Source organism: Panthera leo, chromosome B1 (assembly GCF_018350215.1).
Source record: "Panthera leo isolate Ple1 chromosome B1, P.leo_Ple1_pat1.1, whole genome shotgun sequence".
In the NCBI taxonomy this organism is placed as follows: domain Eukaryota; kingdom Metazoa; phylum Chordata; class Mammalia; order Carnivora; family Felidae; genus Panthera; species Panthera leo.
The window spans coordinates 204667792-204695383 of NC_056682.1; the positions used below are offsets into that span (position 1 = coordinate 204667792).

Here is a 27592-nt window from a genome sequence, read left to right on the forward strand (position 1 = left end):
AACTTTCTGGGGGGCGCCTGGGTGGCTGAGTCGGTTGAGCGTCCGACTTCAGCTCAGGTCATGATCTCACGGTTTGTGAGTTCGGGCCCCTCCTCGAGCTCGCTGCTGTCAGCTTGTCAGCACAGAGCCCGCTCCGGATCCTCTGTCCCCCTCTCTCTGCTCCTTCCCTGCTTGCGCTGTCCCAGACTAAATAAATATTAAGAAAAAAAACTCTTTAAAAAAAGAGGATCGCGTCATAATGATGAACTGGTACATTCATCAAAAAGACATAATTTTTTATGTCTGCATCTAATAATAATTAGTTCTGCATCTAATAATAAAACTTTACTTGAAGCAAAACCAGATTTTTTTTTATGTCTGCATCTAACAATAATCAGTTCTGCATCTAATAATAAAACTTTACTTGAAGCAAAACCAGATTTTTTTTTTAACAAAACCCAACTGTAAATTTAAGTTGTAGATTGTAGCTGGCGATTTCAATACCCTTATCTTAATAAATGATAGAACAAGTACCAGAAAATCACCAAGGATATAGTTGAATGATACCATCAGCCAACTTGACCTAATGGACATTTGTAGAACACTTTACACGATACCAGCAAAATATACATTTTCAAGTGTATATGTGAAGAACATTTACCAAGATGGATAATATTCTGGGCTACAAAACAAGTATGTTCTGGGGCACCTGGGTGGCTCAGTCGGTTGAGTGTCCAACTTTGGCTCAGGTCATGATCTCATGGTTTCTGGGTTCAAGCCCCATGTTGGGCTCTGTGCTGACAGCTCAGAGCCTGGAGCCTGCTTCGGATTCTGTGTCTCCCTCTCTCTCTGCCCCGCCCCCCCACACTTCTGCTCTATCACTCTGTCTCTCAAAAATGAATAAATGTACAAAAAAAATAAAAAAAAGCAGACTGACAGACTTAGGCATAAATCTAACCAAACGTGTATAGGATACACGTGCTAAAAACTACAACATGCTGATAAAAAATTTAAAAAGATTTACATAAATAGAGAGATGTAATATACTCGTGAATGGGAAGACTCAACAGAGTGTATCAATCTCCCCCAAAATGATCCATACAATTAACACCATTCCAAAATCACAGCAGGATATTTTTGTAGATACAGATAAGATGACCCTAAAATTTATATGAAAGGGCAAAGGAACTAAGATAGCTTAAGAAATTTTTGCAAAAAAGAACAAAGGTGGATGAATCACACTACCCGATTTTAATGCTTTCCCTGAAGCAACAACAATCAAGACAGTGTGGTTTGACAAGGGGACAAGACACAGAGGTGAATGACCAGGACAGAGTTCAGGAACAGACCCAAATACATATGGCCAATTGATCTTCGACAGCAGTGCAAAAGCCACCCAGTGGAGAAACGACAGTCTTCAACAAACGGTAATGGAAAAATTAGTCATCCATATGCAAAAAATTGAAGCTTGACCTAAACCTTATACCTTACAACCAACTCGAGATGGATCACATATAAATAAGCATAAAACTATAAAATGTTTGCAAGAAAGCAGAAAAATATATTCACGACCTGGCATCTAGCAGAGTTTTAGACACGACACCAAAAGTGTAATCCGGCAAATAATCCATAAAAGAAAAAACTGATAAATTGGACTTCATCCAAATTAAAAACATTTGCTTTTCCAGTGATAGTGTCAAGAGAATGAAAACCCAAGCTAAGACTGAGAGAAGTATTTGCAAACCTCAAATCCAGTTTAGGACTTAAATCCCGAGTATATAAAGAACTCTCAAAACTCCACAATGAGAAAAAAACCCTCAAAGTGGGTGAAAGATGCACGAAAATTGCTGTAACGGCAGACAAGCACAAGAGACGTTGGACATTAGCAGCCACCAGGGAAAGGCAGACTCGAACCCCCTCGAGACCCTATGCACACCCGTGAAGCGGCTAAAATCAGGGAGGACACTGACAACTCATGGGTGTGGAGCACCCGGGGCTCTCAGACCTTGCTGTTAGAAATACAAACCAGGGCAGCCACTCTGGCGAGCATTTTGGCAGCTTCTCATACAGTTAAGTGTACAGTCAGAATACGACCCAGCAATTCTACTTCTAGAAAAACCAAAATCTCGCATCCACATACAAACCTGTACATGAATGCTCACAGCTGCTTTCTTCACAGTCATCAAAAAACTGAAAACACGGACGCCTGGGCGGCTCAGCCGGTTAAGCGTCTGACTCTTGATTGCGGCTCAGGTCATGATCTCACGGTTTGTGAGTTCAAGTCCCCGCATCAGGTTCTGTGCTGACAGTGTGGAGCCTACTTGGGATTCTCTCTCCCTCTCTCTCTCTCTCTGCCCCGCCCCTGCTCGCATGCTCGTGCTCTCTCTCTCTCTCAAAATAAATAAACATTAAAAAAAAACCCCTGAAAACACAGGAGGTCTTCTTTGGGTGATATCCACATAGTAGAAAAAGGGAAATACTGAGCTAGGCAGCAGCTTGGGGTCTGAGGTCGTGTGCTGACAGAATTCTTGAGAAGGCAAGTGTGATACTGAAGGTCAGTGGTTGCCAGGTGTTCTAGGTGAGGAGGGTGTTAGCAATAGAGGGGAGGCACTAGGAAGGAGTTTTGTGGGGTGATGAGCCATTCTGTGTCCTGACTGGAATGGTTAATGAGTCTACAGGTGTTTGAACTTCAAAAACGAAACAAAAATTTTAAATTAAAACTTTTAACTAAAAAATAACATTTATAATTAACACATACTCCTGGGGCGCCTGTGTGGCTCAGTCGGTTAAGCCTCCGACTTCGACTCAGGTCATGATCTCACGGTTCGCGGGTTCGAGCCCCGCGTCGGGCTCTGTGCTGACAGCTCAGAGCCTGGAGCCTGCTTCCGATTCTGTGTCTCCCTCTCTGCCCCTTCCCCGCTTCCACTCTGTGTCTCTCTCTCAAAAATAAATAAACTTAAAAAAATAATTAGGGGCGCCTCGGTGGCTCGGTCGGTTAAGCGGCCGACTTCGGCTCAGGTCATGATCTCGCGGTCCGTGAGTTCGAGCCCCGCGTCGGGCTCTGTGCTGACAGCTCAGAGCCTGGAGCCTGTTTCAGATTCTGTGTCTCCCTGTCTCTCTGACCCTCCCCCGTTCATGCTCTGTCTCTCTCTGTCTCAAAAATAAATAAACGTTAAAAAAATTTAAAAAAATAATTAACACATATTCCTGATTAAAATGTTTAGTAAGCTGTAACAGAAAGCAATTCCTTGACTTAGTACAAGGGATTTATCAAAACCCCCCAACCATTATGCTTAAAAGGAGACATTAAGAATATCCCCATTTGGGGCGCCTGGGTGGCGCAGTCGGTTAAGCGTCCGACTTCAGCCAGGTCACGATCTCGCTGTCCGTGAGTTCGAGCCCCGCGTCAGGCTCTGGGCTGATGGCTCGGAGCCTGGAGCCTGTTTCCGATTCTGTGTCTCCCTCTCTCTCTGCCCCTCCCCCGTTCATGCTCTGTCTCTCTCTGTCCCAAAAATAAATAAAAAACGTTGAAAAAAAAAAAAATTAAAAAAAAAAAAAAAAAAAAAGAATATCCCCATGGGGTGTCTGGGTGGCTCAGTTGGTTAAGCCTGTGTCCCTTGATTCGGGCTAAAGTCATGATTTCAGGGTTCATGAGTTCAAGCCCTGCAACAGGCTCCAAGCTGGTGGTGAGGACCCTGCTTCAGATTCTCTTTGCCCCTCCCCTGCACGCTCTCTCTCTCTCTCTCTCTCAAAAATAAATGAAAAAGAATATTCTCATCAAAGTCTCAAACCACAGCATGCTTGTCCAGAGGTCCCAGTAGGGAGAGCAAACCACAAAATAGCAAAGTAAGTAATTAAATGCTGGAAACAGGCTCTCGTGTGCGTGTGCGTGTGTGTGTGCATGTGCGCGTGTGACTGCATCATTTGTGTGGACATCCAAGAAATTCCACCCTCGAACCTTCAGAACGGATTCAGCACAAACAAGCGTTTTCTCAATTTCAAAATAACCAGTTTGCAATGGGCCACGTCTCCCCCACCCCGTACCTTCCTGAGCAAAAATACATGAAGTAAACCAGACAAGGAACATGTAAGAACTCTATGAAGAAAACGCAGAAACTCCTTTCAAAGACACACAAACATGCCATGATGTGGGTGTCGAAAGCCGCCCCACAAAGTAACGACCAGGAGGGGCTTTCTGTACTAAACAAAGCTTGCGCCCTGTGATTCTGGCCCACCCTGGTGTAGCATTATGTGCCCTCTGGGAGCCGTGAGTGTAAGTGGGTCCCAATAACTAGAGTCCTTGTAGGCGCTAGCTGGTGGCCCTGAGGGGGGCAGGTGGATCGTTTCCCTCAGCAAGTACTTCAGCCCACCCCACCACATTCTCAGGAGGTGGGCCAAGGCACCTACAGTGACGCCTCCACCGCTCTGGGGTGTGATGTGGGAGACAGCCGAGGGGCAGGAGGAAGTGAGTCAGTGACCTCCCAGTGTAACACCTGCAGAGCCATGGTACCATTTGCGGATCCAGGAGACCTCTGTCTCCTCACCACCTCTCCAGAGCCCTGGAATCCTAAGACCCCCCCCCCCCACCAGAACCCTGGGGTCCTGGGACCACCCCAAACCCTCAACAGACTTGGGGTCCTAGGACCACTGCCCCCATCCTTCCACAGCTCTGGGATCCCAGGACCGCCTTCCTGAGCCCTCGGGGCCCACAAAAAACAGAATGGGAAACAGTACAATCACCAGAAGCACCTCCTAGCAGGTGGGGAATGAGCTTAGGAATTCCCCGAGCCCCGAGCCCCGCACTGATGGGTTCACAAGGCATAAAGAATTAGAAAGCCACAGAACGAACGCACACCCAAGTTCGGGTAAACAAGATTAGGTAAATGGGGCAAAGGCTCCCAGTGTAGGACAATAGCACAAAGCTGCCTTCGCAGGAAGGAAGGACCACAAGAGGTAAACAGGTAAAGAGGGCTATAGACAGCTGCAGGGGGAAGTTGCCCAGAGGGGAGCTAATTAGCAAAAGAAAGGTGCCTTGTTGACCCCGAGGTAGCACGCTCTGTCTGTCTCGTCCCCTAGGCCAACCTTCCACCCAGCACCAGAATCTTGTTTTGTGTTGACCCAAACTCCCGACACCGCGTATCTCCAAAACCCCCTTTCCCTCACACCCGTGAGTTAATGTTGACAGTTTCATTGTGTCTCTGTGCCCGCCCAGCAGCTTGTAAGCCTCTGATCCTGACAAAAATGGAGCAAGGACCGTACTACGGGCTCTTGTCTCCTCCCGGACCTTAGCCTCTCTGGCGTTTTCAATCCTGCATCCCGCCCTCCTGCTGGACGAGAGAGAACCCCAGACCCGGAGTCTACGACACTAGAACTCTCAGCCAAGCCCGTTTTGTGCTCCCCAAGAACTTAAAGAAGTGATTTCCCACCAACAATAGTATATTCTTAGTCTGAACATTTTTTATACTTGGTCTATTTATAATAGAGGCCAGGTCCCTTTATCATTCAAAAGCTTTTTGACCGAAAATGTTCTTAGAGCAGCAAATTTGTTTTCCTAGTACCCCAGTAAATTTAAAAAAAACCCGTAGGAATAAATGTAGCAGTCAAACAATTTGCTTTCCATACCAAAATAAAGTCCAGCCTAGTAAAGATAGCTGACAAGAGTGCTATTTCAGAGCGCCACTGATTCGCCTGCACATGGGGAGACAGACTTGCCCGTCTCCTCAGGAGCTGGGAAAGCATCTCACCGTCATGGGAGTCGGAGCAGAAGGTACAAATACAGCCCACGTGCCAGAGGGTGTCTTCGGTCTTTGACAGAGGGCGTGGACCGCACCCTGCAGGTGACTTGGAGAAGCACCATGTATTTCCGAATAACGGGGGGGGGGGGCGTCTTTCAGTATCACCGGGGGAGGGGGGTTTCAGTATAATGGGGGGAGGGGGTGGAAAGGCGCGGTACAGCGCAGTGGAGGCTGTGGCGCAGGTCGCCCCCTGCACGTCTGACCACGGCCGCCCCCTACGGGGGCCTGGTGGCACCCACCGGGATTGCCGTCCTTAAGAAGCAAAAATCCAAGGAAGACATTTGTTGGCGGCCGCGCAGAGGCCTCAGCAGGCCTCTGGCTGTGCTGCGCGGCGTGCTCCTGAGGCACTAAGGCCAAGGCCTGGTGGGTGGGGTTTCTCCGGCGTCTGACATTCAGGACGCACGATCGCTTCTGTCGGTAGCAACTCTTTTTTAAAAAAGAGTTTTGTTTTTTTTGTTTATTTTTTAGAGAGAGAGAGAGAGAGAAGACCGTGTGAGCCAGGAAGGGGCAGAGAGAGGGAGAGAGATAATCCCAAGCGGGCTCTGCACCGTCAGCGTAGAGCCTGACCTGGGGGTCGATCTCACGAACCGGGAGATCACGACCTGAGTGGAAATCCCAGAGTCGGACGCCCAACTGACTCAGCCACCCAGGCATCCCTGTAATTGCTCTTAGAGTTAAACCGGGACTCACATATTTCCACCCACGTGGCTTCACACCGAAGGAGTCAACCGCCAGTAAGATGTGCGGACGAGAGTGGCTGATGGTCGCACACAACCCTTCGAGGCCTGCAGAGAGGGTCCAATCGCCTTCTCGTTCTTCCTGAGTCACCTTTCTGGGGCGTCAACTGGTCTCTGGTGGAGGCAGGAGGCTGGCAGTCCCCGGGTGCCCACCGACCTCACCTGGTGCCAGCGCAGACTTCAGAATCTGCCAACGTGGACGACCAGCCGCGGGGGCCTAACCTTGAAGATGCCCAGTCCTGCCGCGCCCTGCCGCTGACCTCGGCATGCAGGTGAACGTGAACCTGGGGATTTAGCTGATAACGTCTCATTCCCTGAGATAAAGGACACCACTTACCCAATCAATTAAAATAGGCAGTCAGTTTCTTACACTAGATTTTCTTTCAAGTTTACTGAAACCCATGAGAAAATACCATTTTGGTCATCATGCTCTGTTTTTTCAGCTCCCGTTTTCTCAGAGTTTCGCGATTTCTGTGTTACTTAGCCTTTAAAACTTACAGTTTTGGGCATGCTGCCCTTTCCCCCGAAATCGTCTGCCATGGGTAATTTCATGTGTCCCCCGGGGTGCCGGGACTGAAATGACTCTGGGTGTGTCTGGACGAGAGGAGCACCTGGTTTGGTGGGTTGAGCCCTCCAAGTGTGGGTGGGTGTCACTCAAGTCCTGGCGGGCCGGAGTAGAGCAGAAGGGTGGAGGAAGAGGGAAGGGATCCTGCTGAGTTGGGACACGGTCCCCTCCTGCCCTCGATGGCACTAAACAGGTCCTCCTGGGTCTCTCAGTCTCCATGATCCTGTGAGTAAACTCCTTATGACCAGTCTCCTTTTACACGTGTGCAGAATGACAGTCACTCATGTCAAGCAGTGATGCCATAGCCAAGACCGGGAAATGCATCCCCAGATGCTGACCCCTTCATGTCTGACCATATCAAAGGTAGCAGCCACAGCATACTCTGCCCAAGTGATCTCTGGACAGAACAGATCCCCCGCCGCCTGGAGAGAACACAGATCCCCCACCGCCTGGACAGACCACAGATCCCCCACCGCCTGGACAGAACAGATCCCGCACTGCCCGGACAGAACAGATCCCGCACCGCCTAGACAGAACACAGATCCCCCACCGCCTGGACAGACCACAGATCCCCCACCGCCTGGACAGAACAGATCCCGCACCGCCTGGACAGAACAGATCCCGCACCGCCTAGACAGAACACAGATCCCCCACCGCCTGGACAGAACACAGATCTCCCACTGCCTGGACGTAACAGATCCCCCACTGCCTGGACAGAACAGATCCCACACCGCCTGGACAGAACACAGATCCCCCACCGCCTGGACAGAACAGATCCCCCACCGCCTGGACAGAACAGATCCCGCACCGCCTGGACAGAACACAGATCCCCCACCGCCTGGACAGAACAGATCCCCCACCGCCTGGACAGAACAGATCCCGCACCGCCTGGACAGAACAGATCCCGCACCGCCTGGACAGAACACAGATCCCCCACCGCCTGGACAGAACACAGATCCCCCACCGCCTGGACAGAACAGATCCCGCACCGCCTGGACAGAACAGATCCCGCACTGCCTGGACAGAACACAGATCCCCCACCGCCTGGACAGAACACAGATCCCCCACTGCCTGGACGTAACAGATCCCCCACCGCCTGGACAGAACAGATCCCCCACCGCCTGGACAGAACACAGATCCCCCACCGCCTGGACAGAACACAGATCCCCCACCGCCTGGACAGAACACAGATCTCCCACCGCCTGGACAGAACAGATCCCGCACCGCCTGGACAGAACAGATCCCGCACCGCCTAGACAGAACACAGATCCCCCACCGCCTGGACAGAACAGATCCCCCACCGCCTGGACGTAACAGATCCCCCACCGCCTGGACAGAACAGATCCCCCACCGCCTGGACAGAACAGATCCCCCACCGCCTGGACAGAACACAGATCCCCCACCGCCTGGACAGAACAGATCCCGCACCGCCTGGACAGAACACAGATCTCCCACCGCCTGGACAGAACACAGATCCCCCACCGCCTGGACAGAACAGATCCCCCACCGCCTGGACAGAACACAGATCTCCCACCGCCTGGACAGAACACAGATCCCCCACCGCCTGGGCAGAACACAGATCCCCCACCGCCTGGACAGAACACAGATCTCCCACCGCCTGGACAGAACAGATCCCGCACCGCCTGGACAGAACAGATCCCGCACCGCCTAGACAGAACACAGATCCCCCACCGCCTGGACAGAACAGATCCCCCACCGCCTGGACGTAACAGATCCCCCACCGCCTGGACAGAACAGATCCCCCACCGCCTGGACAGAACACAGATCCCCCACCGCCTGGACAGAACAGATCCCGCACCGCCTGGACAGAACAGATCCCGCACTGCCTGGACAGAACACAGATCCCCCACCGCCTGGACAGAACACAGATCCCCCACTGCCTGGACGTAACAGATCCCCCACCGCCTGGACAGAACAGATCCCCCACCGCCTGGACAGAACACAGATCCCCCACCGCCTGGACAGAACACAGATCCCCCACCGCCTGGACAGAACACAGATCTCCCACCGCCTGGACAGAACAGATCCCGCACCGCCTGGACAGAACAGATCCCGCACCGCCTAGACAGAACACAGATCCCCCACCGCCTGGACAGAACAGATCCCCCACCGCCTGGACGTAACAGATCCCCCACCGCCTGGACAGAACAGATCCCCCACCGCCTGGACAGAACAGATCCCCCACCGCCTGGACAGAACACAGATCCCCCACCGCCTGGACAGAACAGATCCCGCACCGCCTGGACAGAACACAGATCTCCCACCGCCTGGACAGAACACAGATCCCCCACCGCCTGGACAGAACAGATCCCCCACCGCCTGGACAGAACACAGATCTCCCACCGCCTGGACAGAACACAGATCCCCCACCGCCTGGGCAGAACACAGATCCCCCCACTGCCTGGACAGAAGAGACCCTCTACTCCTCGGACAGAACATTTCCTCCAGTACTTGGACCGAATAAGCAGTCTGCATAGACTTGGACCGGAAGAAGTCCTCAACTCAACTCCACACTCAGACTGACTTTGCATTTGGTTTGGTAGCTTATCCCTAGTTGTATCTTGTTTTTTAATGATTTTTTATGTGCTTTGCTTTGTGTGCTGTGTATGAAGCCAAATTAAATGTGTAGTGAAATGTCACTGAGTTTAGATGTAAACCTGCTTTAACCTTGCTCTACGACTGAACAAAGTTGACACCGTGGGGAAATCAGGACCCGTGTGTGCTCTGTAGCATGCTCATGAACACACATGCACACAGATATGTATACGCATGTATCTTCTACTGGTTCTGCTCCTTTGGAGAACACCCGTTAACATCTTAACAGAGGGAAGCAAACACTGTCACAGGGATTAGCAGGTTCTTTTTTTAACAGTATTTTCATCGGCACGTGCAGCTCTAAACCAAAGTGAGTTCTTGCTGCAAGCAAATAGATGAGCAGCATGGACTTTACACACAGTTCCCGCCAAACCTCTGGTCCAAACACTGGACCAATTTCAGTGAAGTTCTGTATCCAAGATACAAGTGCCGCGTGAGGCAGAGTGAGAAGGTAGTTAATCTGTGAGGGCTAGGCCTGGGGTGAGGGAGGGCATGGGTGAGGGAGGGCACGGGGCTCAGAGTGGGGGAGGGCTCGGGGCTGGGGGTCGGGGAGGGCTCGGGGTGGGGGAGGGCTCGGGGTGAGGGGTTGAGGAGGGCATGGGGCTCGGGGTGGGGGAGGGCTGGGGCTCGGGGCTCGGGGTGGGGGAGGGCACGGGGCTCCGGGTGGGGGAGGGCTCGGGGTGAGGGGTTGAGGGGGGCATGGGGCTCGGGGCGGGGGAGGGCATGGGGGGAGGGGTGTGTGCCAACAGCGCCTGCGGTAATTTTCAGGTCACTGCGGTGCCAACAGATCATCCATGTTATGCTCCTGAAATATTTTATAAACTTCCAGCCCGAAAAAACTTTAGGTATGTTTTTCTTTTGCTTTTATTACAAGCATATAATATTAATTGGCAAAACACTGAGTACAAGCTTCACTATCATAAAATCAAAACGTTTAAGCAATATTCCAAAAAAGATTTTAGACAAAAACTAGCCACCAATAGTACAAAAATTACACACCAACACAAAGCATAAAAAATGTAAACTTTCAAATTAAACAGTCAAAAATATGTATCTGCATTTTCATCTCAACAAACCGCGACAGCTTCCATGTTGCCACGTGTGACGGTCAGGTTAGTGGCGGCTCACACCCCTGAACCCTACATCATTTGGGGACAAATGGTTTTCTTATACCCAATTAAGTTGTTGGAACAGACATTTACGCTAACGCTACACACGTTTTAGGGGACATTCAAACCACAGTCCCTCCTTCAGATGCGCTCGTGGACGTGGCGAACCCCACGTGATGCAGGCCAAGCGTGGGCGGGCATTCGCACAAACAGAGCCTCCTTGATGGCCCGGGCGGCTGCAGCCGCGCCACACCTGTCCCTGCCTCGCAGGGACAGAATGTGTCAAGATGCCGGCTGGTTTGAATCACGGTTTTCTAATCTACTGATCTTGACCTACGTAGTTGGTTTAAATCCCAAGGCAGAGAGACACTTGGCTTATGGCGCTAAGGTCACACATGATGGAGCGTAAATGATTTCCTGAGGAAACAGAAACAGGATTTGTTCTGAGCTAAGTTTATTTTCAGTGTCTTAAGAGCACATCTAACACTCGCATGTAAAGTAGAAATCAGCTGACTCGTTTCTGGAACATTCAGCCCAATGACACGTTTTAAACTGCTGTAAAATGCCATCCTGTGCACTCTGAGGAAGAAACGAAATGGATTTCTAAAGACTTCGTCACAGGGAGGCATCAGAGGCCACACGCCCTGGAGGGCTCGGGAGCCCCTGTGGAAGTAGCACCCACACATCCGTGGTCTGGTCGGCGTGGGGCAGGGCACCCAAGGGCCGCACACGGGGTCTGAAAATAGGGGACCCAGGGTGGCCGCGAGGCCGGTCCGGGACGGCCACGTGTCGCTCCACGGCGGCCTGCTGGGTCTCGTGCCTTACGATACTGCTGGCAGGTGTTCTTGCGCGCACACACACACACACACACACACACACACCATCCCCCAAAACAGCACTCTCGTAACAACAGTGAAAAGGAGAAACCAAATAGCTGAATGTACATATTTTGAAATTCCACCTACATTCCCTTTCAATTGAGCAGAAGAGATGCGGCATTACAATTTAAACAGATGTCTAGTAAATGCATCTTGGGACCTATTGCACAAAAGCATAAACAGTGCTCTGTATCTATATAAAACAAAACGTACAAATTAAAAGCTACTCAAAGTAAAAGAAGAAGCTTGCAAAACATGTCACAATTTCATTTTATATGCCTGTAAATAAAGCTGGACCACGGAAACCAAACAATCGAATGGGAAAATATGATAGAAGGCTTAAAATAGAATAAATAATTTTATAAAGTTAAGTTTTCTTTTTTTTTAACCCCCCAAATCTTAAATTCAATATTTATATATTCTATCTGAATTTTCTATTTTCATGAAAACTGCATTTAGCGAGACCACGCGCCGGGCAGGGAGTCCCGCTGCCGCGGACAGTGACGCGGGAAGGTAACTGAACAGCTCTTGCTCTACCAGCATAAACGGTCGTGAAAACTACTTCACAGTAACTCCATCTGTTAAAAAAAAAAACTTCGTAGGGTCCAATCACTAACTGATCGTGGCTTTCATGCTGGAAGAAATTAAATTCAGCCTTTTGATGTGACACGAAAGCGTGACGGCGGGGAAGGGGCCACGGAAGCTGCCCTGGGACGCAGGCTCTGGGCTCCTGTCAGCTGAGGGGCGGGGTCCCCGGGGCCGTCCTGTAGCGAAGACAGTCCGCACGAGGAATCTTAGAAAAATAGGTACTTCTGCTGCTGAGGTTGCGTCAGGTTGACCCGATCACAAAAGGGGTCGCAGGAGGGCCAGCAGCCTGCCGGCCATGTCAGCACTGGCTCCGACCATCTCCACCTCTCTGTGTATTTAAGTACGTCCACTTAGCACCATAGCAGATTCAAGTGATTTCAAAGATAGCTACAAAGTTACAAATATATATTATGAGAGGATTACGGCGGTACTCAGTCTAATCTGAACCGTGAGCCGATTCTGGTTGAATTTGGGTGCTTACGCCGTTTCACCCTAACCCCCCCCTCCACTACACAGGCAAATACCCAAGTTCTAACGCTAACCCTAAAACCGCACTGTGGTAATGTATGGTTGTGCAGAGTGCTTCAGCAGTGATGTGTATTTTGAGGTAGACAGGTAATATTTACTCATACACATCTACTCATTAAACCTAGTAGAGCAACTCTAAAACATGATTTGGATGAGTAGCAAGCTTAGGTAACTGAACGATTCGAACAGTACTGGGAGTCCATGGGCTTAAATGAAGACGTGAATTTTGACCAGTCCCTAACAATCTGTTTCTATGTTTGTAAAAGGCCTTACGTTAGAATCCCTTGGACTGAGTTAATTGGGATGATTTTCTCGTCACCCAGATCAGGTCTCGTTAGTAGCTGCTCCTGACATTTACCTGTACGAAATGGGAAGCAGAAGAAACCCAACCGTAACTTTCGAAGCAAATGGAGAAAAAAATTCTGGTAAGGTGAAACAGTCCATGAACGAAGGTGGTGGACGGGGGCTGATGGACCCAGGGCCCCCAGCCTGCCTGCAGGGTGAGCGGAGGTGACGGCGGGGGGTGGGGGTGGGGCAGGAACCCAAAGCTCACTGAGGAAGCACGGTGCGGGGTGGGGGGGGCAGAGGACAAGGACAGACACAGAACCCAGGACAACACTTTCACTGCCCCGGAAAATGGTTGCTTTCTCCTTCTTGCTTTACGTGTTCCAAGTTACTATTTTCAAGGAACAAATATTGATTCTCTAATTCCACAAAAATATTAACACTTGGGAGGAGAAAGGGGTTGACAAAACGTGTGCTGCCTGTGACCGGCACTTGAGAACGTTAAGTCACTGAAAAAGCAGCCAGCGGGCTCCTCCCAGGCTCGGCTGGGAACAGCAACAGAGTGCCAGCTTTGCGCACAAGCAGGGGCGGGGGACAGCTTTCCAAGGGTGGACGTGGCGGGGACCGGAGCCGGCACGCCTGGGGCACCGGCCCTCATCCGACGGGAACGCCCCGCAGAGCCACCACCCCTCCCTTCAGCAAGATGCGGATAGGAAGAATTAAGCGGGGCCCTCAGCCCTCGGAACCGACGCGCACCAGTGATGTTTGAGAACAAGGGCGGCTCCACGCCCTGCTGAGTGCGCCGCGCCCGCGTCTGGGGGCGTCGGGGGGCCGGTGGGAGCCCTTCCTCGCCTCGGGGCCGCGTGGCCCTCGGAGCCCGGAGCGCCAGGCGAGGCAGAGGCGCCGTCAGCTTTTCCCGTTTCCTAATGTGGAAATTAAATACCGTGGCTAACTCATTAATGGAAACCCCTTTTGGTATGCTTTTAAATTAAACCTTTATATACCTTCTAAGTCTTCAGGAAGCTAAAGGCAACATAAATAGCGTCATTCACCATGAAAAGATATTTTCTCAATAACTTAGGAAGGGTTCAATAAACATACAAGTATTTTCGAGGCTTATCGTGAACCCTAATTCATCAACTAAACTGAAATGACCAGATTTCCAAGGCCTGGAAAGCAAGCGAAGGTCGTGTGGCCACTGTGTTTACCATCCAGTCTGTGAGAGGCGCCTCTTCGGCCACTAAGACTGTGCAGTAAAGTGTTTCGTCGTCTCGTGACCGCGGTGCTGGTAGTGTCTTGGTGAGTGTGAGTTCTCTCGTACAAAAGTTATAAATACTCTGTTCAGAAATCTGGTCCCCACGACACCTGCAGGGCGGCCACAGCCCGGGCGCGGCGGGGCCGGCCCAGGGCCGAGCTCAGAGCAAGTCCATCTTGGGTCTGTAGTGCAGCAGGAGAGGCGCCTTCTGCAAGACAAAGTCAGAGCGCGGCGCGTCACCATCGCCAGCCGCGGGGGCAGGGAAGGGGGACGGGCCGGGCCCCTTCCCTCCGCACAGCTGCTGCCCCACCCGGCCCCGCCCTTCCTCTTGGGGTCCTACTGGCTGTCACCCCCTTCTCCGGGCTGCCCCTCAAGTCGGGGATCCTGCCATCTGCTTCCTGCTTTAGAGCGGTACCCAAAGGCTTGTGGGCGTCCTCTGACCCCCACAGCTGACTGCGGGCAGCCAGCCTGGCCAGGAGGGGCGGTGCTCGCCTGAGGACCCCGGCCACACCGACTCTGGTGTTGATGATTCCAGAATAATCCTGTGACTGAGTTGTTATTTCTAAGCTCTTAGTTGAAAATATGCACAGAAAAGCAGTTGCCATTTGTAGCAGATTCTGAAAATCAAATAACCCAATCTTTACAAAGTGACGGGTCTCACCTTGAATCTCCACCTCGTGACAACCACAAATTTGAGCGTGTGGTCCTTGCCCAGGATTTCCTCGTTGCATAAAATGTCCAGCTGGCGGGAGAAGAAGGCTTCAGTCAGGGTGCCTTGGGCACGGCGCTCAGCACACGTGGCCTCCGGGCTGCGCCAGCGATGCCGGTCGGGTCACACAAGTCAGTTGCCTGTGGCCGACGGGCCCCGTTTCCAGGTGGCACAGGCGGGGAGCACTCGGGAGGCCCCGCCCCAACCTATCCCAGGTCCAAGAGCACCTGGGGCTTGGGTCCACACCCACCACACGGCCCCCAGGGGGCGCACTCAGCTGTTGTCACCCCAGAGCACCTGTCTCTCCACCTCAGTCCACCTCTTGGCCAAGCTTGTTCCTCTTACCTCAGTGGAGAAAGGTAATGGGCTCTTCAGATGGTCTTTCTCCTTTCTTTTTAAAAAAAGACTATTCTGAGAGCAGATCTAGGCTCACAGCAAACGTGAGGGAGGCACGGGGATGTCCCACGCCCCCGGCCCCCCAACAGCCTCCCCCGCGATCCACATCCCCACCGGGTGGTGCGCCTGCCGGAGCCGAGGCGTCGCCATCACCCCGAGTCCACAGCAGGGTCACCCTCGGTGGTGCATGTCCCGTGGGTCTGGACGAGCGCGTGATGGCAGGCGCCCACCACCCTGGCGCCACACGGAGCTGCCTCGCTGCCCTAAAGCTGCCCCGGGCTCCGGCTGTTCACCCTCCTCCCCCCTCCCCTCCCCCCGTAGCCCCCGTGGTTCCGCCTTCTCCAGAAGGTCCCACAGCTGGAAACAGATTGGCTTCTTTCCCTCATCACGTGCGTTGAAGATCCGCACCCCCCCACCCCGGGTCTTTTCATGGCTTCATAGCTGGCTTCTCTTTAGCATGAGTAAGATTCCGCTGTCTGGGTGGATCACAGTTTATTACCATCGCCTACCACGGACACCTTGGTTGTTTCTTAGTTTGGGCAACTATGAACACAGCTGCTACAAACACTGTGGGCAAGGTGCGTGCGTGTGGACGTAAGGTTTCAGTTAATTCGGGCGAACGCCAGGGAGCAGGACTGCTGGATCGTGCGGTAAGAGTGTAATTCATTTTGTAGGAAACTGACAGACTGTCTTGCAAACTGGCCGCAGCATTCTGTGTTGCCGCCGCCGCGAACAGGGGTCTGTTACTCCACACCCTCTCCCGCGTGTGGTGGTCAGAGGTCTGGACTTTGGCGTTCTGATAGGTGTGGAGCGTAATCTCACTGTTTTAATTTGTTTCCCTGATGACAAATGATGTGGACTCAAGTGGTCTTTTCAACTCCCTCGGGACGAGGGGAAGAAGCCCCCTACACCTGCATGAGGGCTGGGCAGGGGACACACGTGGGGCCACCTGGGGCCAACTCGGAGGAGACTGTCCCGACGCCGAACCCCACCTCTCCCAGGCGTGCCTCTCACCCACACCAACCCTCTCCTCTGGACAACCTCACCATGACCCCGGGGGCCAAAGGGCACCACACACCAAGGACCCCAACCTTGACCCGGGGCCCTGACACTCACCTCCCACTTTCCCTCTCCACTGTGTGCAGGCAGTGGCCACGGCGGCCTGTCTCGAGAGGCCGTCCACCTGGGTGCTCATTCCCGACCCCTTCTTCCCTCTAGTAGCCCCGCCGAAAACACCAGCACATCATTTTGGCTCTCTCAGTATCAGTCCCCTGTGCCTTCCCTGAAACACCACCACTGGGGGGCTTCACACGTAATCTCCTGGAGTTCTGCCTGGACGCCAGGAGGCCACACTCCCCTGGGGTCTCTGGGGCTTTCTATCATCAGTTCATTCCTTTTTACTGTTTTTTTTTTTTTAATGTGATAAAATACACATAAAATTTACCATTTTAACCGTTTTTCACGTGGGCAGCTCCGTGGCATTGGGCAAGTTAGCAGTTGTGAACATCCCCAGCCTCCACCTCCAGAACTCTCTCATCTTCCCAGGGGACACTCTGCTCCATGAAACACTAGCTCCCCGTCTCCCCCGCCCCCAGCCTCTGACCCCCACCATCCACTGCCTGTCTCTACGATCTGCGTCCCCCACGGGCCTCCCGTAAGTGGAATCATCCGGTGCTCGTCCCCTCGCGACCGGCTTATTTCACGGAGCACAATGTCCTCCAGGTCCATCCGTGTGGTGGCAGGCGGCAGGACGTCCTTCCCGTTCGAGGCTGAGGTTCCTTGTGTAGATGGGCCACGTTTTCTTACCCACGCATCTGTCGACACTGGGTTCTGGCACATCTTAGCTGATGTGAACAGTGCTGCTGTGAACGTGGGGTGCACACACCTCTTCAACGTCATTCTTCTGTGTGTGGATGTGCAGTTTCCCCAGCACCATTTGTTGAGAAGACTGTCCTTTCCCCATTGAGTGGTTTTGACACCCTCGCTGGACACCATTTGACCACATACGTGAGGGTTTATTTCTGGGCTCTTTATTCTACTCCATAGACCTAGATGTCTGTCTTTATGCCAAGATTGTTTTGGCTATTCAGGGTCCCCTGAAATTTCATATAAAATTTAGGATGGGTTTTTTAATTTCTGCAAAAAACATCATTGGGATTTTGATAGGCATTGCTTTGAGTGTAGATTGTTTAGGTAATATTAACATTTTAACAATTTTTTTCAAGTTTGTTTGTTTGTTTATTTATTTATTTATTTATTTATTTAGAAAGAGAGAGAGAGAGAGAGTGCATGCGCAAGCGGGGAAGGGGCAGAGACAGAGGGACAGAGTCCCTAGCAGGCTCCTCACTGTCATTGCAGAGCCCAACATGGGGCTCGATCCCACAACTGCGAGATCACAACACGAGCCGAAATCAGGAGTCGGATGCTTAACCAACTGAGCTGCCCAGGCGCCCCACAATCCTTTTGATTTCTCTAGAACTATGACAATGCCTCTACCCTCATTTCAGATTTTAGTAATTTTTTTTTAGTCCGTTAGTTAGAACTGTCAACTTTGTTGATCTTTTCAAAGAACTGCTGAATTTCTCTACTGTTTTTCTGTTCTCTATTCCATTTATCTCTGCTCTAATCTTTATTATTTACTTCCTTCTGCTAGCTTTGGGTTTAGTTCTTTTTCTACTTCTTCAAGTTGTAAATCTAGGTTGTCGATGAGACCTTTCTTGTTTTTAACGTAAGTATTTATAGTTGCAAATTTCCCATCAGCACTGCTTTTGCTTTACCCCAAGGGTTTTGGTGAGTTGTGTTTTCGTTTTCATTTGTCTATAAGTATTTTCCAATTCCTCTTTGATTCATTACTTCTTTAAAAGTGAGTTGTTTAATTTCCACAATTTTGCAAACTTTCCAGTCTTCCTTCTGTTAGTGATTTCTAACGTCACGCTGCTGTGGTCAGAGAAGGTGCTTTGTAAAGTATCTCTCTTTTAAAATCTATTGAGGCAATTTGTGCCTGCCATCCTCTTATAAGGACCTTTGTCACTGAATTTAGGGTCCAGCTAGATGATCTAGGATGATCTCTTCATCTCAAGAGTCTTGACACATCGACAAAGGCCTTTTTTCAAATAACGCCATATTCGCATGTTCTAGGGGTTAGGAAATGAACACATCTTTTAGTGGAGTCATCATTTCACCTGCGATAGACAGTCTGCCTTCTGGTCCCCCCAAGTCCACACCCATCCCACATGTAAAATATACTCACCCCATCCCAACATTCCCGAGTCTCAACCCATTGCGGTAGCAACTCCAAATTCCAAAATCTCCTCGGACACCATTAGCCAACAGTCCCAGACCTTCCCTTCCAAAGCATATGAATCAGGCAGAGGTGAAGCTCTGGGTATCCACCTGGGTTGAAATTCTTCTCTAGCTGTGGGTCCTATGAAACTAAAATCACATTGTCTGCTCCCCATATACAAGGTTGGGAAAAACACAGGATATTCCTCCTCCAAAGGGTAATATATTAGAAGAATAGAGGGGTCACTGGTCTCAAGCAAGTTTGTAAACCCAGCAGAGAAACAGCACTGTGGGTTGAGTGAGATTCTGCTCTCTGGGCCCACGACGGCCTCACCATCTGGGCCTAAGGCTCTGCCCTGGGCGTCATTTCTTCTTCACGAAGCGTAGCTCTGTCAGCCTATCTCCTGCCTGCAAAACTCTGGAAGTCTGACGGCCTGTTCTTGTTTCTTCCCGTCTCTGTCCCCTTCAGGAAAAGGTGATGGTCACTCTGCTGGTACAACATTCTCAAAAATGTTGTGGGTCTCCCACATGTGTTATGGATCCAGGCCATTAGACAGGATGGTTCTCCACAGACCCATTCCTAGTTTCTGTGAGACAGCTGAGTCACACATCTAATGTCTTCAGCAAAAGGTTGTCCAGCCACACTCTCCATCTTCCCTCCAGAGCATGCTTTCCCAACAGCGAAACCCTAGTATTCCGGTCCGTTTGTAGTCGCGACAGGCCTAAGTGCTGGCTCCTTTTTGCTCAGCAGTCCCTTCCGCAACTCACATCTCTCCTATTTTACTGACAGCAGCAAGACCCGGACCACACCTTCACACTGGGCTCGGAGACCTCCTGGGCCAAATGCCCAAGTTCATCACCTCCACGTGGTCGGAGAGCACAGTCCCCCCGTGCTGGCTGCCACCGTGTGATGGTGACTGCTTCTGCGTCCTCTCTTCCTTGTCAGAAGCATATTTCACGTTCCTATTTCTACCAACATTGTGCCTGTGGTGACATGTATCCTCCTAGGTGACAGAGTGGTTTCCCTGCGCCCCTCACCTCCTTTGGGGCCACCAGAGTCACCTTAAATGACCTTATTTCCAACAGCAATCCAGCCTTTTTCATCGTCTCTCAAAATTGCTTCCAGCCTCCACCAGTGATTCAAGTCCAAGGCCATGTCCACATCTCTAGGTATTTGTTACAGCAGCACCCCGCTTCCTGGTACCAAAATCTGTTCTGGTTTCCTGTAGCAGCTGTGACAAAGTACCCTAAACCTGGTGGTTTAAAACAACAGGAATTTACTTCCTCACAGATGTGGAGTCCAGAGCCCAAAATCAAGGCCCTGGCAAAGCTGAGCTCACTCTGGAGGCTCTAGGGGAGGATCCTTCCTGTCTCTTCCAGCTTTGGGTGGCTCAGGTGCTCCTGGGCTTGTGGCCACATCACCCCCTGTGACTCTGCCCTCACATCACCTTCTCCTCTGTGTGTGTCTCAATTCTCTCTGCTCTCTCTTGTAAGGACGCTCGTCATTGGATTTAGGGTCCACTCGGGACATTCACGGGTTATCTCATCTCGTGATTCTTCTCTTAATTATAGATCCTTACTCAATTTAGAAAAAACTACTTTTCCCCAAAAGGTCACATTTACAGATTCTGGGGTATGTGGACATATTTGGGGGGCTACTGCTCAACCTACTACTCCCTCTGAAACGTCCCTCAAGTCTGTCCAATTCTGCCGTCTGCAGCGCACCACCCTGGTCCACCTCCCCTGGACTCTTGCCACTGATGCCCCTGCTGGCCTCTCCTGCTTCCGTTTCTGGGCCCCACTGACCCATTTTCCTCACGGCCTGAGGACTATCTTAAAGCCATACCTCTTGCCGCCTTCTCCTTGCACTTCATTACGCACAACTGACTCCTACTGGCGACTCACATCCCAGCGTAAGCGCTCGCCCGGCCCTCCGTCCACCAGCCCCGCGCACGCCCGCGGCCCGCCATCCCCACAAGATCTTGACCTGCCCACCCGTTCGCTGCCACCCGGCAGGCAGTCAGCCCTCCATTTGTGAAACCAAAGAACAGAGTCTCTCCGAGATGAACCCCCCCAGCACGGTCACACTGTCCCCACCGCCCGCCAGCACTCTCTCCCGTTGTGGGGGCTCCGCACGCTCCGTCTGGCCTTCCCTCCTTTCTCGTCGTCACCACGTCCCGCGTCACGCTGTCTGGGGGTACGCAAAACAAACTGAGAGCTTTGTTTTCTGACTTGAAATCTCTAAACGGAGATGTCAAAACAACAAAAAACCCACAAAGAACCGTAGAGGCATCGCTTTTACAACTGAGAACCGGCTTGTCACAGTTTCTACTTGTGGCCTAACTGTTACCTCGTTGAAAGACGAAAGGTTAAGTTTTTTGGCGATGAACTTCTTCAGGTGCAGGACGGTCGCCTGGGCCGAGCAGCGGATCCATTTTCGCTTCAAGCCCCGCAGTTTGCTGCTGTTGCACTCCAGACAGATGCTCACCTGTGGGAGGAGGACACGGCTGGGCAGCCCCGCAGACAGGGGCCCGCGGGCTGCCTCTCGGGGCCCCTGCTCCCGTGGCCGCTCGTGCCGTCAGGCGCGAGAACGCGGACTTCGTGAAATCAGACGTCTGTCTGACCTCAACACTGCGGGAGAGGGTTTCATTTTACTCGTCTTACGCACATTCTCTTAAAATCTCTGTTTACCATTTTGGGAAATGTAATCTAAAAGTGTCTTCTATTCTGTCTTATAAACGTACCACTTGAAAGTAAATCTGAGGGGCACCTGGGTGGCTCAGGCGGTTGAGCGTCTGACTCTTGATTTCAGCTCAGGTCTAGAGCCCAGGGTCGTGGAATCAAGCCCTCGTCAGGCTCCGCACCGAGCACGGAGCCTGCTTGAGATTCTCTCTCTCTCCCTGCCCTCCCTCGATCGCGTGTGTTCTCGCTCTTTCAAATAAAAATAAACAAATAAATATTTGAAGTAAACCCGAGAATTATTTATTCGTTGTCCAGACGGCGCTGGTCTCAGAGTTTGGCTGATGCAGACGCAGCCTGTCCTGAGCTTCCGGCTGGTGGGACACATGTGCGTCTTCCCACAGGCCCCGGGCCGAGCGTTCCGCTGGCATGAGGGGGAAGGGCACACGGCCATCTGAAGCGGGTGCCCCTGCCCACGCGAGATGCACCACAGAAGGCTTCGTAAAGGACGTGAGTGTGACGCGTGGCCTTGAGGGAGGGTGGCAGACTCACCAGAGAAAAAGTACGAGGAAAAACCACGAGCGAAGCCGCGAAGTTTGAAAGCTCAGAGTCCCTCCTGGATGATCAACAGGACAGGGGATCACAGTAGGCCATGTAACAAGGAACCACAAGGTAACGAAACAGAAGGGATTCTAGCCCACGGGATGCCTGGCAGATGCAACACCACAGACCCCAGGCCACAAGGGCCACAAAGCGTTGCAGAGCAGGTGCGGCCGGACAGCGCTTCCAGAGAGTGAGTCTGCAGCAGCAGCCACGAAACAATGGCACAACCGGGGGCGCCGGGGGGCTCAGCGGGGCGAACATCTGACTTCGGCTCAGATCTCGATCTCGCCACTCAGAGTTCGAGCCCCGCGTCGGGCTCTGTGCCGACCGCTCGGAGCCTGGAGCCCGCTTCGGAGTCTGTGTCTCCCTCTCTCTCTGCCCCTCCCCCGCTCCCTCTCTCTCAAAAATAAATAAAGATTAAAAAAAATTTAAAAGCTGGCACAGACTCTCGAAAACTCAGATAAAAGAATTAACAAGGAATTAATGGAAATATGTAGGCCTAAAATCACTAGAGATACAAAAGAAGGAATTAAAAACAGAACATACTGTGAATTAAGAACAGACAGGTATAAAAGATAAGCAACTACAACTTCTAAAAATAAAAGCAGAGTCACTTAGACTAAAAACTCACAGGTGGCCGAACCACAAATTAGTCTCAGCTGAAGGCAGACTAATTTCCTACAAGACCGATATGAAGAAATTACGTAAAAGAAGTACAGAGGCTAAGGGATCAATTAAAATACCAAAACAAAGGAAAAGTAAGAGACAGGGTAACGGACCGGGTGTCTGACAAACTCGTAACGAGTTCTGGAGGAAGAAGGCAGAAAAAGGGAAAGGCAAAATTTAAGAAATAACAACTAAGGATCTCCCCAAAATAATGGAGGACATAAATTCTCAGATTTAGGAAGCAAAATAATAAGAAAGAAAGAAAGAAAGAAAGAAAGAAAGAAAGAAAGAAAGAAAGAAAGAAAAAGAAAAGGAACCCTACACCTACGCACGAGTGGGGAAGGCGCCAGGAAGGAGCGGTGGACGGCTCTCCAGGTGTGGCCACGGAGCCTGGAAAGCAAGGCGCTGGCAGAAAATGCACAGAGAAATTACCACTCAAGACTTAAAATGAAACAAAGCCATCTGTAAACAAAACAGAGAACGACTAGGAGGGGGTACAGTTGAAGAAAAGAGACCCATGTCCAGGAGGAAGACATGGGAAGCCACAGAAGGGTGAGCCGGGAGGCGGGACAAGAGTCCGCAGCCGGGTTTGGGTCTGGGAAGAGAGAAAGGAGGCGGGAGGGTGGCCCCAGGCAGAGTGAGCAAGGCCCTTGTGTCACTGGGGAAAGGGAGACTCTTGTTAACTTCAGACCTTTAAAAAATGTAAATATTCATTTTAGAATTTCACAGCCACTAAAAGAATAAAAATAGGACATATAACTTGTCAACTAGTTGCTAAGTAGAGGCAAAAAAGGGATTGAAGAAAACTTACTAATTCAATAGAAGGTAAGAATGGGGGGAACATAAAAAAACATGAATGGACAGCACAAAGAAACCCAGAGTTACTGTTAATCACGGTAAATGGAAAACGTGAAATAACTTGTCAGCTAAAGATAGTTTCTCGTTTGATTTTTGTTTTAATTTTTTTTTTTTAACGTTTATTTATTTTTGAGACAGAGAGAGACAGAGCATGAACAGGGGAGGGTCAGAGAGAGGGAGAATCTGAAACAGGCTCCAGTCTCTGAGCTGTCAGCCCAGAGCCCGACGCGGGGCTCGAACTCACGGACCGTCAGGTCCGTCAGGTCATGAGACCTGAGCCGAAGTCGGACGCTTAACCGACCGAGCTACCCAGGCACCCCACTCATTTGATTTTTAAAAAAAACCCAGTTCTGTGTTGTGACAGGCGTCACATTTAAGAAAGTTAGGAAAAAAAGGGAAATACCAAGCAAATATTAACCAAAGAAAGCTGACACAGCTACATTGATATTAGAAAAAGCAGACTTTAAGAAAGAAAGCTTAATCACAAAAAATTCCCTAAGGATGGGAAACACTTCTAAACTTGAGTGCACCTGGGAACAACCTTAAACTGAATGAAGGTTGAGGGACGGTAAAATCCTTAAGTGTGAGGGGGGCCTCCTGTGTGCTTCTCTGTAAGTGACAGACTGAATTCTGTCCCCAGCAGTGGACACCTGTCAGGACACAGGACACCTGGCCATCTGCTCCCCAAGCCCAGAGCGACAGGCATCATGCAGACCAGGGTGCGGTAAGCAGATGCAAGTCAGAGACCAACAAGAAGCCCTAAGCACCGCCGCCGGGCTCTCCGTGTGCGCAGGGGAAGGGGGGTAAGAAACTCTTTGCTTCACTCAGGTTTGCGTGGATGTGGGGGCAGCAGGGACAGTCGCAGGGGTGCTCAGGTTATATCTTTCATATGATATGAACTCGGAAGTACATGAGTGTGTCACCTGTTTAAACACACTAAAGTATGTTTTTAACGGCCTCATTGGAGTATAATTCACACGTATGTTTTTCGTATACACTTCAATAGTATTTAGTAAACTTACAGACCTGTGCAGCCACCACCAGAATCCAGTTTTACGTAATCTTCACCACCCCATAAAGACCCACATCCTGCTTTGTGCTCAACCCTTGCTCCTGCCCAGCCCCAGGCACCCAACTACCTCCTGTTTCTAAGATTGGCCTTTGGGGGACACCGTACACAAATGGAATTGTGCAACATGCAGTCTTCTGCATCCGACTTCTTTGCCTTGTAAAGTCCTTCCGAGTGTCACTGTGGTGTAGCAAGTGCTGGGGTCATTGTTTTTCACTGCTGACCAGAACGTCCCTGTACGCGTGGACCACATTTTGTCTATCTGAAGTTCGCACTGTTCCCCGGCTTGACTATCGTAAGTATGATAGCCCTGCTGTGAACATTCATGTACAAATCCTTGTGTGAATAGGTTTCCATATACACCTAGGAAAACTGCAGGGTTGTATGGTTAGCTTATGTTGAACTCCTTAGGAAACTGCCACACTGTTTTCCCAAGTGGCCACACCATTTTATGTTCCTGCCAGCACGCTACAAGGGCCCCATTCTTCCACATCCTTGCCAACACTTGCCAGTGGCTGTCTTTTTGATGGCGGCCATCCTAGTGGGTATGAAACGGGATTTCATTATAGTTTTAATTTCTATTTCCCTAAGAGACTCATGACATTGAACGTCCTTTCACGTGATTACTAACCAGTTTTATGTCTTCTTTGGTGAAACATCTACCGAAATCTCTTATCCATTTCTTATCTGGATTATCTTCTTACTGAGTTATAACAGATATATAGTCTAGATATACGTCCTTTATCAGAAATATGACTTGTATCGGAGTCAAAATGGTGGACAAGTAGAGGGATCGCGATTTCCCTCGTCCCTCAAACACAGGAGTATCGACGTCACAACACTTGGAACACCCATGAAATCAGTCTGCGGAGAGACAGAAAAATCTCCACAGGTGGACAGAGACAGCTTGGCAGGACAGAGGTGTGTGTATGCGAATTAGAAAAGAAAAAACGGTCAGTGTAAGCATGGAGCAGGGAAACCCTTTAGTGGAGACAAAAGGAAGAGAAAGAGAGGCTGTGGAAGTGTGGTATTATATTTGGACAAGAGAAAAACCTCTCCGGACCACAGACGGGGGAACGAGAAACACAGAGAGTGTCAGTTTCTACTTTGCAAACAGCCTCAGAAGCTAAAGATGGTAATTATCAGGGGTGTGTGACTTTCTCCAGACCAGAGCCGGGTGTATGGGCCTGGTGGGGAGGGAGCCAGCTTGGGCGTGATAGCGATCTCAGGGGCACACTGGGAGAGAGCGGTTCCTCCTTTGAGGACTGTGGGAAGAAGGTGTATTGCCCTCCTCAAGGACAAAAGACCTTGCAGGTGCCAGCCAGACGCCCTTTGTCGGCTGGGCAGAGTGGCATTATTCCAGAACCAGGACCGTGTAGAATGGGACTCTTTAAGACGTCAGGTTTTGAATCTCAGCTGAGTGCCTGGGAGGCACGGGAGACTGTGGAGCGAGACAAGCTGGCCTCCCACGCTGCTCTGTGAGGACCACCTGAACAGCGTGGTTTGGGACACCCAGTCCAGGGAGGAGAGACTGGGGTGTTGCCATTTTTCTCCCAATCACCAACACAGCGGGGCTTCAGGGAACAGGACAGTGGCCCCCAGGGGAGGCGGGACCTGCTTACACCAAACCCGCCCCTCCGTGCCTGGTAACTGCGTTATCGACCAGAGTGAGATTGACACTGACCCGACCAGACGGCCCCTCCTCCAGACCAGAGCTGCCACCAGTCCCAGGCGCCAACACAGAATGGTCCTGTGGTTTTGTTTGGTACTTTTTAAAATTTTAATATTATTATTTTTTTCTCTTCTCTCTCTTTTCCCTTCTTTTTCTTTCCACTCTCCTCTTTTTTTCTCCTCCCTTGGGAATCAGCCTCATGGTTTCTGATTTGATTTTTGGTTAATTCTTATTATATATATTTTTTTCTTTTTTTTCTTTCTTTCTCTGTTCTGGTTGTTTGTCTGCTTAATCAGGCATCTTTATTCTTTTTACCTTTTCTGTATCTCTTTCTTCTTTATTTTCCTCTCTCTCTGGATTAAGCCTTATAGTTTCTTTGATTCTCTGCCTGGTCTTTTTTTTCCACATCTTTCATTTCTCTCTTTGTATGGGATAATGTTTCTCCCCCTCTCCTTTTTCCTTTTTCCAGGGTTACTTCAACAAACAAATCAAAGAACACCTGATGGAAGGCCCAAACCACCACTACAAATAGGGAGATAAAGCAACCAGAGTCACAATAACAGAGAGCATGCAACACACTCCAAAAACACCTCCTTAAGGGTCAGGCATTGCACTCTGTATGGCTTCTTTTTAATATAGTAGTGCTTGCAGGTGCAGGACACATAACAAGCTTTTAAAACACATAAGGGACAGAAAACTAGCCAAAATGACGAAACGGAAGAATTCTCAAAAGAAATTCTGGGAAGAAATGACACCCAGAGAATTGTTCAAAACAGATATACACCACATGTCTGAACAAGAATTTAGAATAATAGTCATAAGACATTAGCTTGGGAAAAAAACCACAGAAGACAGCAGAGAATCTCTTGCTGCAGAGATCAAGGACCTAAGAAATAGTCACGATGAATTAAGAAATGTTGTAAATGAGGGGCAAAATAAACTAGATGTAGTGACAGAAAGGATGGAATAAGCAGAGGAGAGAATAAGTGAAAGAGATGATAAAATTATGGAAAATGATGAAGCTGAGAAAAAGAGTTAGGAAATTACTAGACCACGAGGGGAGAATTAGAGAACTAAGTGAGTCTATAAAACCTAATAATATCTGTATCACAGGAGTTCTAGAAGAAGAGAAAGGGGAAGAAGGTTTATTTGAACAAATTATGGCTGAGAACTTCCCTAGATTGGGGAAGGACACAGACATCCACGTCCAGGAGCCACAGAGAATTCCCTTCAAAATCAACAAAAACAGGTCAACACCACAACACAGCATAGTGAAACTGGAAAAATACAAGGATAAAGAGAGAATTCTGAAAGCAGCTAGGG

General features: G+C 50.3%; 1 protein-coding gene across 4 annotated transcripts in view; it reads right to left on the reverse strand.

The window, feature by feature from the left end:
• Positions 1–11873: 11873 nt before the first annotated feature.
• The window catches only part of PCGF3 (polycomb group ring finger 3), a 55154-nt gene continuing 39435 nt past the window's right edge, over positions 11874–27592 (reverse strand). For 3 of the 4 annotated variants that reach the window (XM_042937176.1, XM_042937175.1, XM_042937177.1), the window contains 3 exons: positions 21073–21210; positions 14997–15077; positions 11874–14543 (listed from right to left, as the gene is read on the reverse strand). In XM_042937176.1, coding sequence (XP_042793110.1) covers positions 14496–14543; positions 14997–15077; positions 21073–21210 — 267 coding nt within the window. In that variant the 3' untranslated portion in view covers positions 11874–14495. Of the gene's footprint in view, positions 14544–14996; positions 15078–21072; positions 21211–23819; positions 25136–27592 lie in introns of those variants that run through there. The other variant, XM_042937178.1, reaches the window with a different exon arrangement.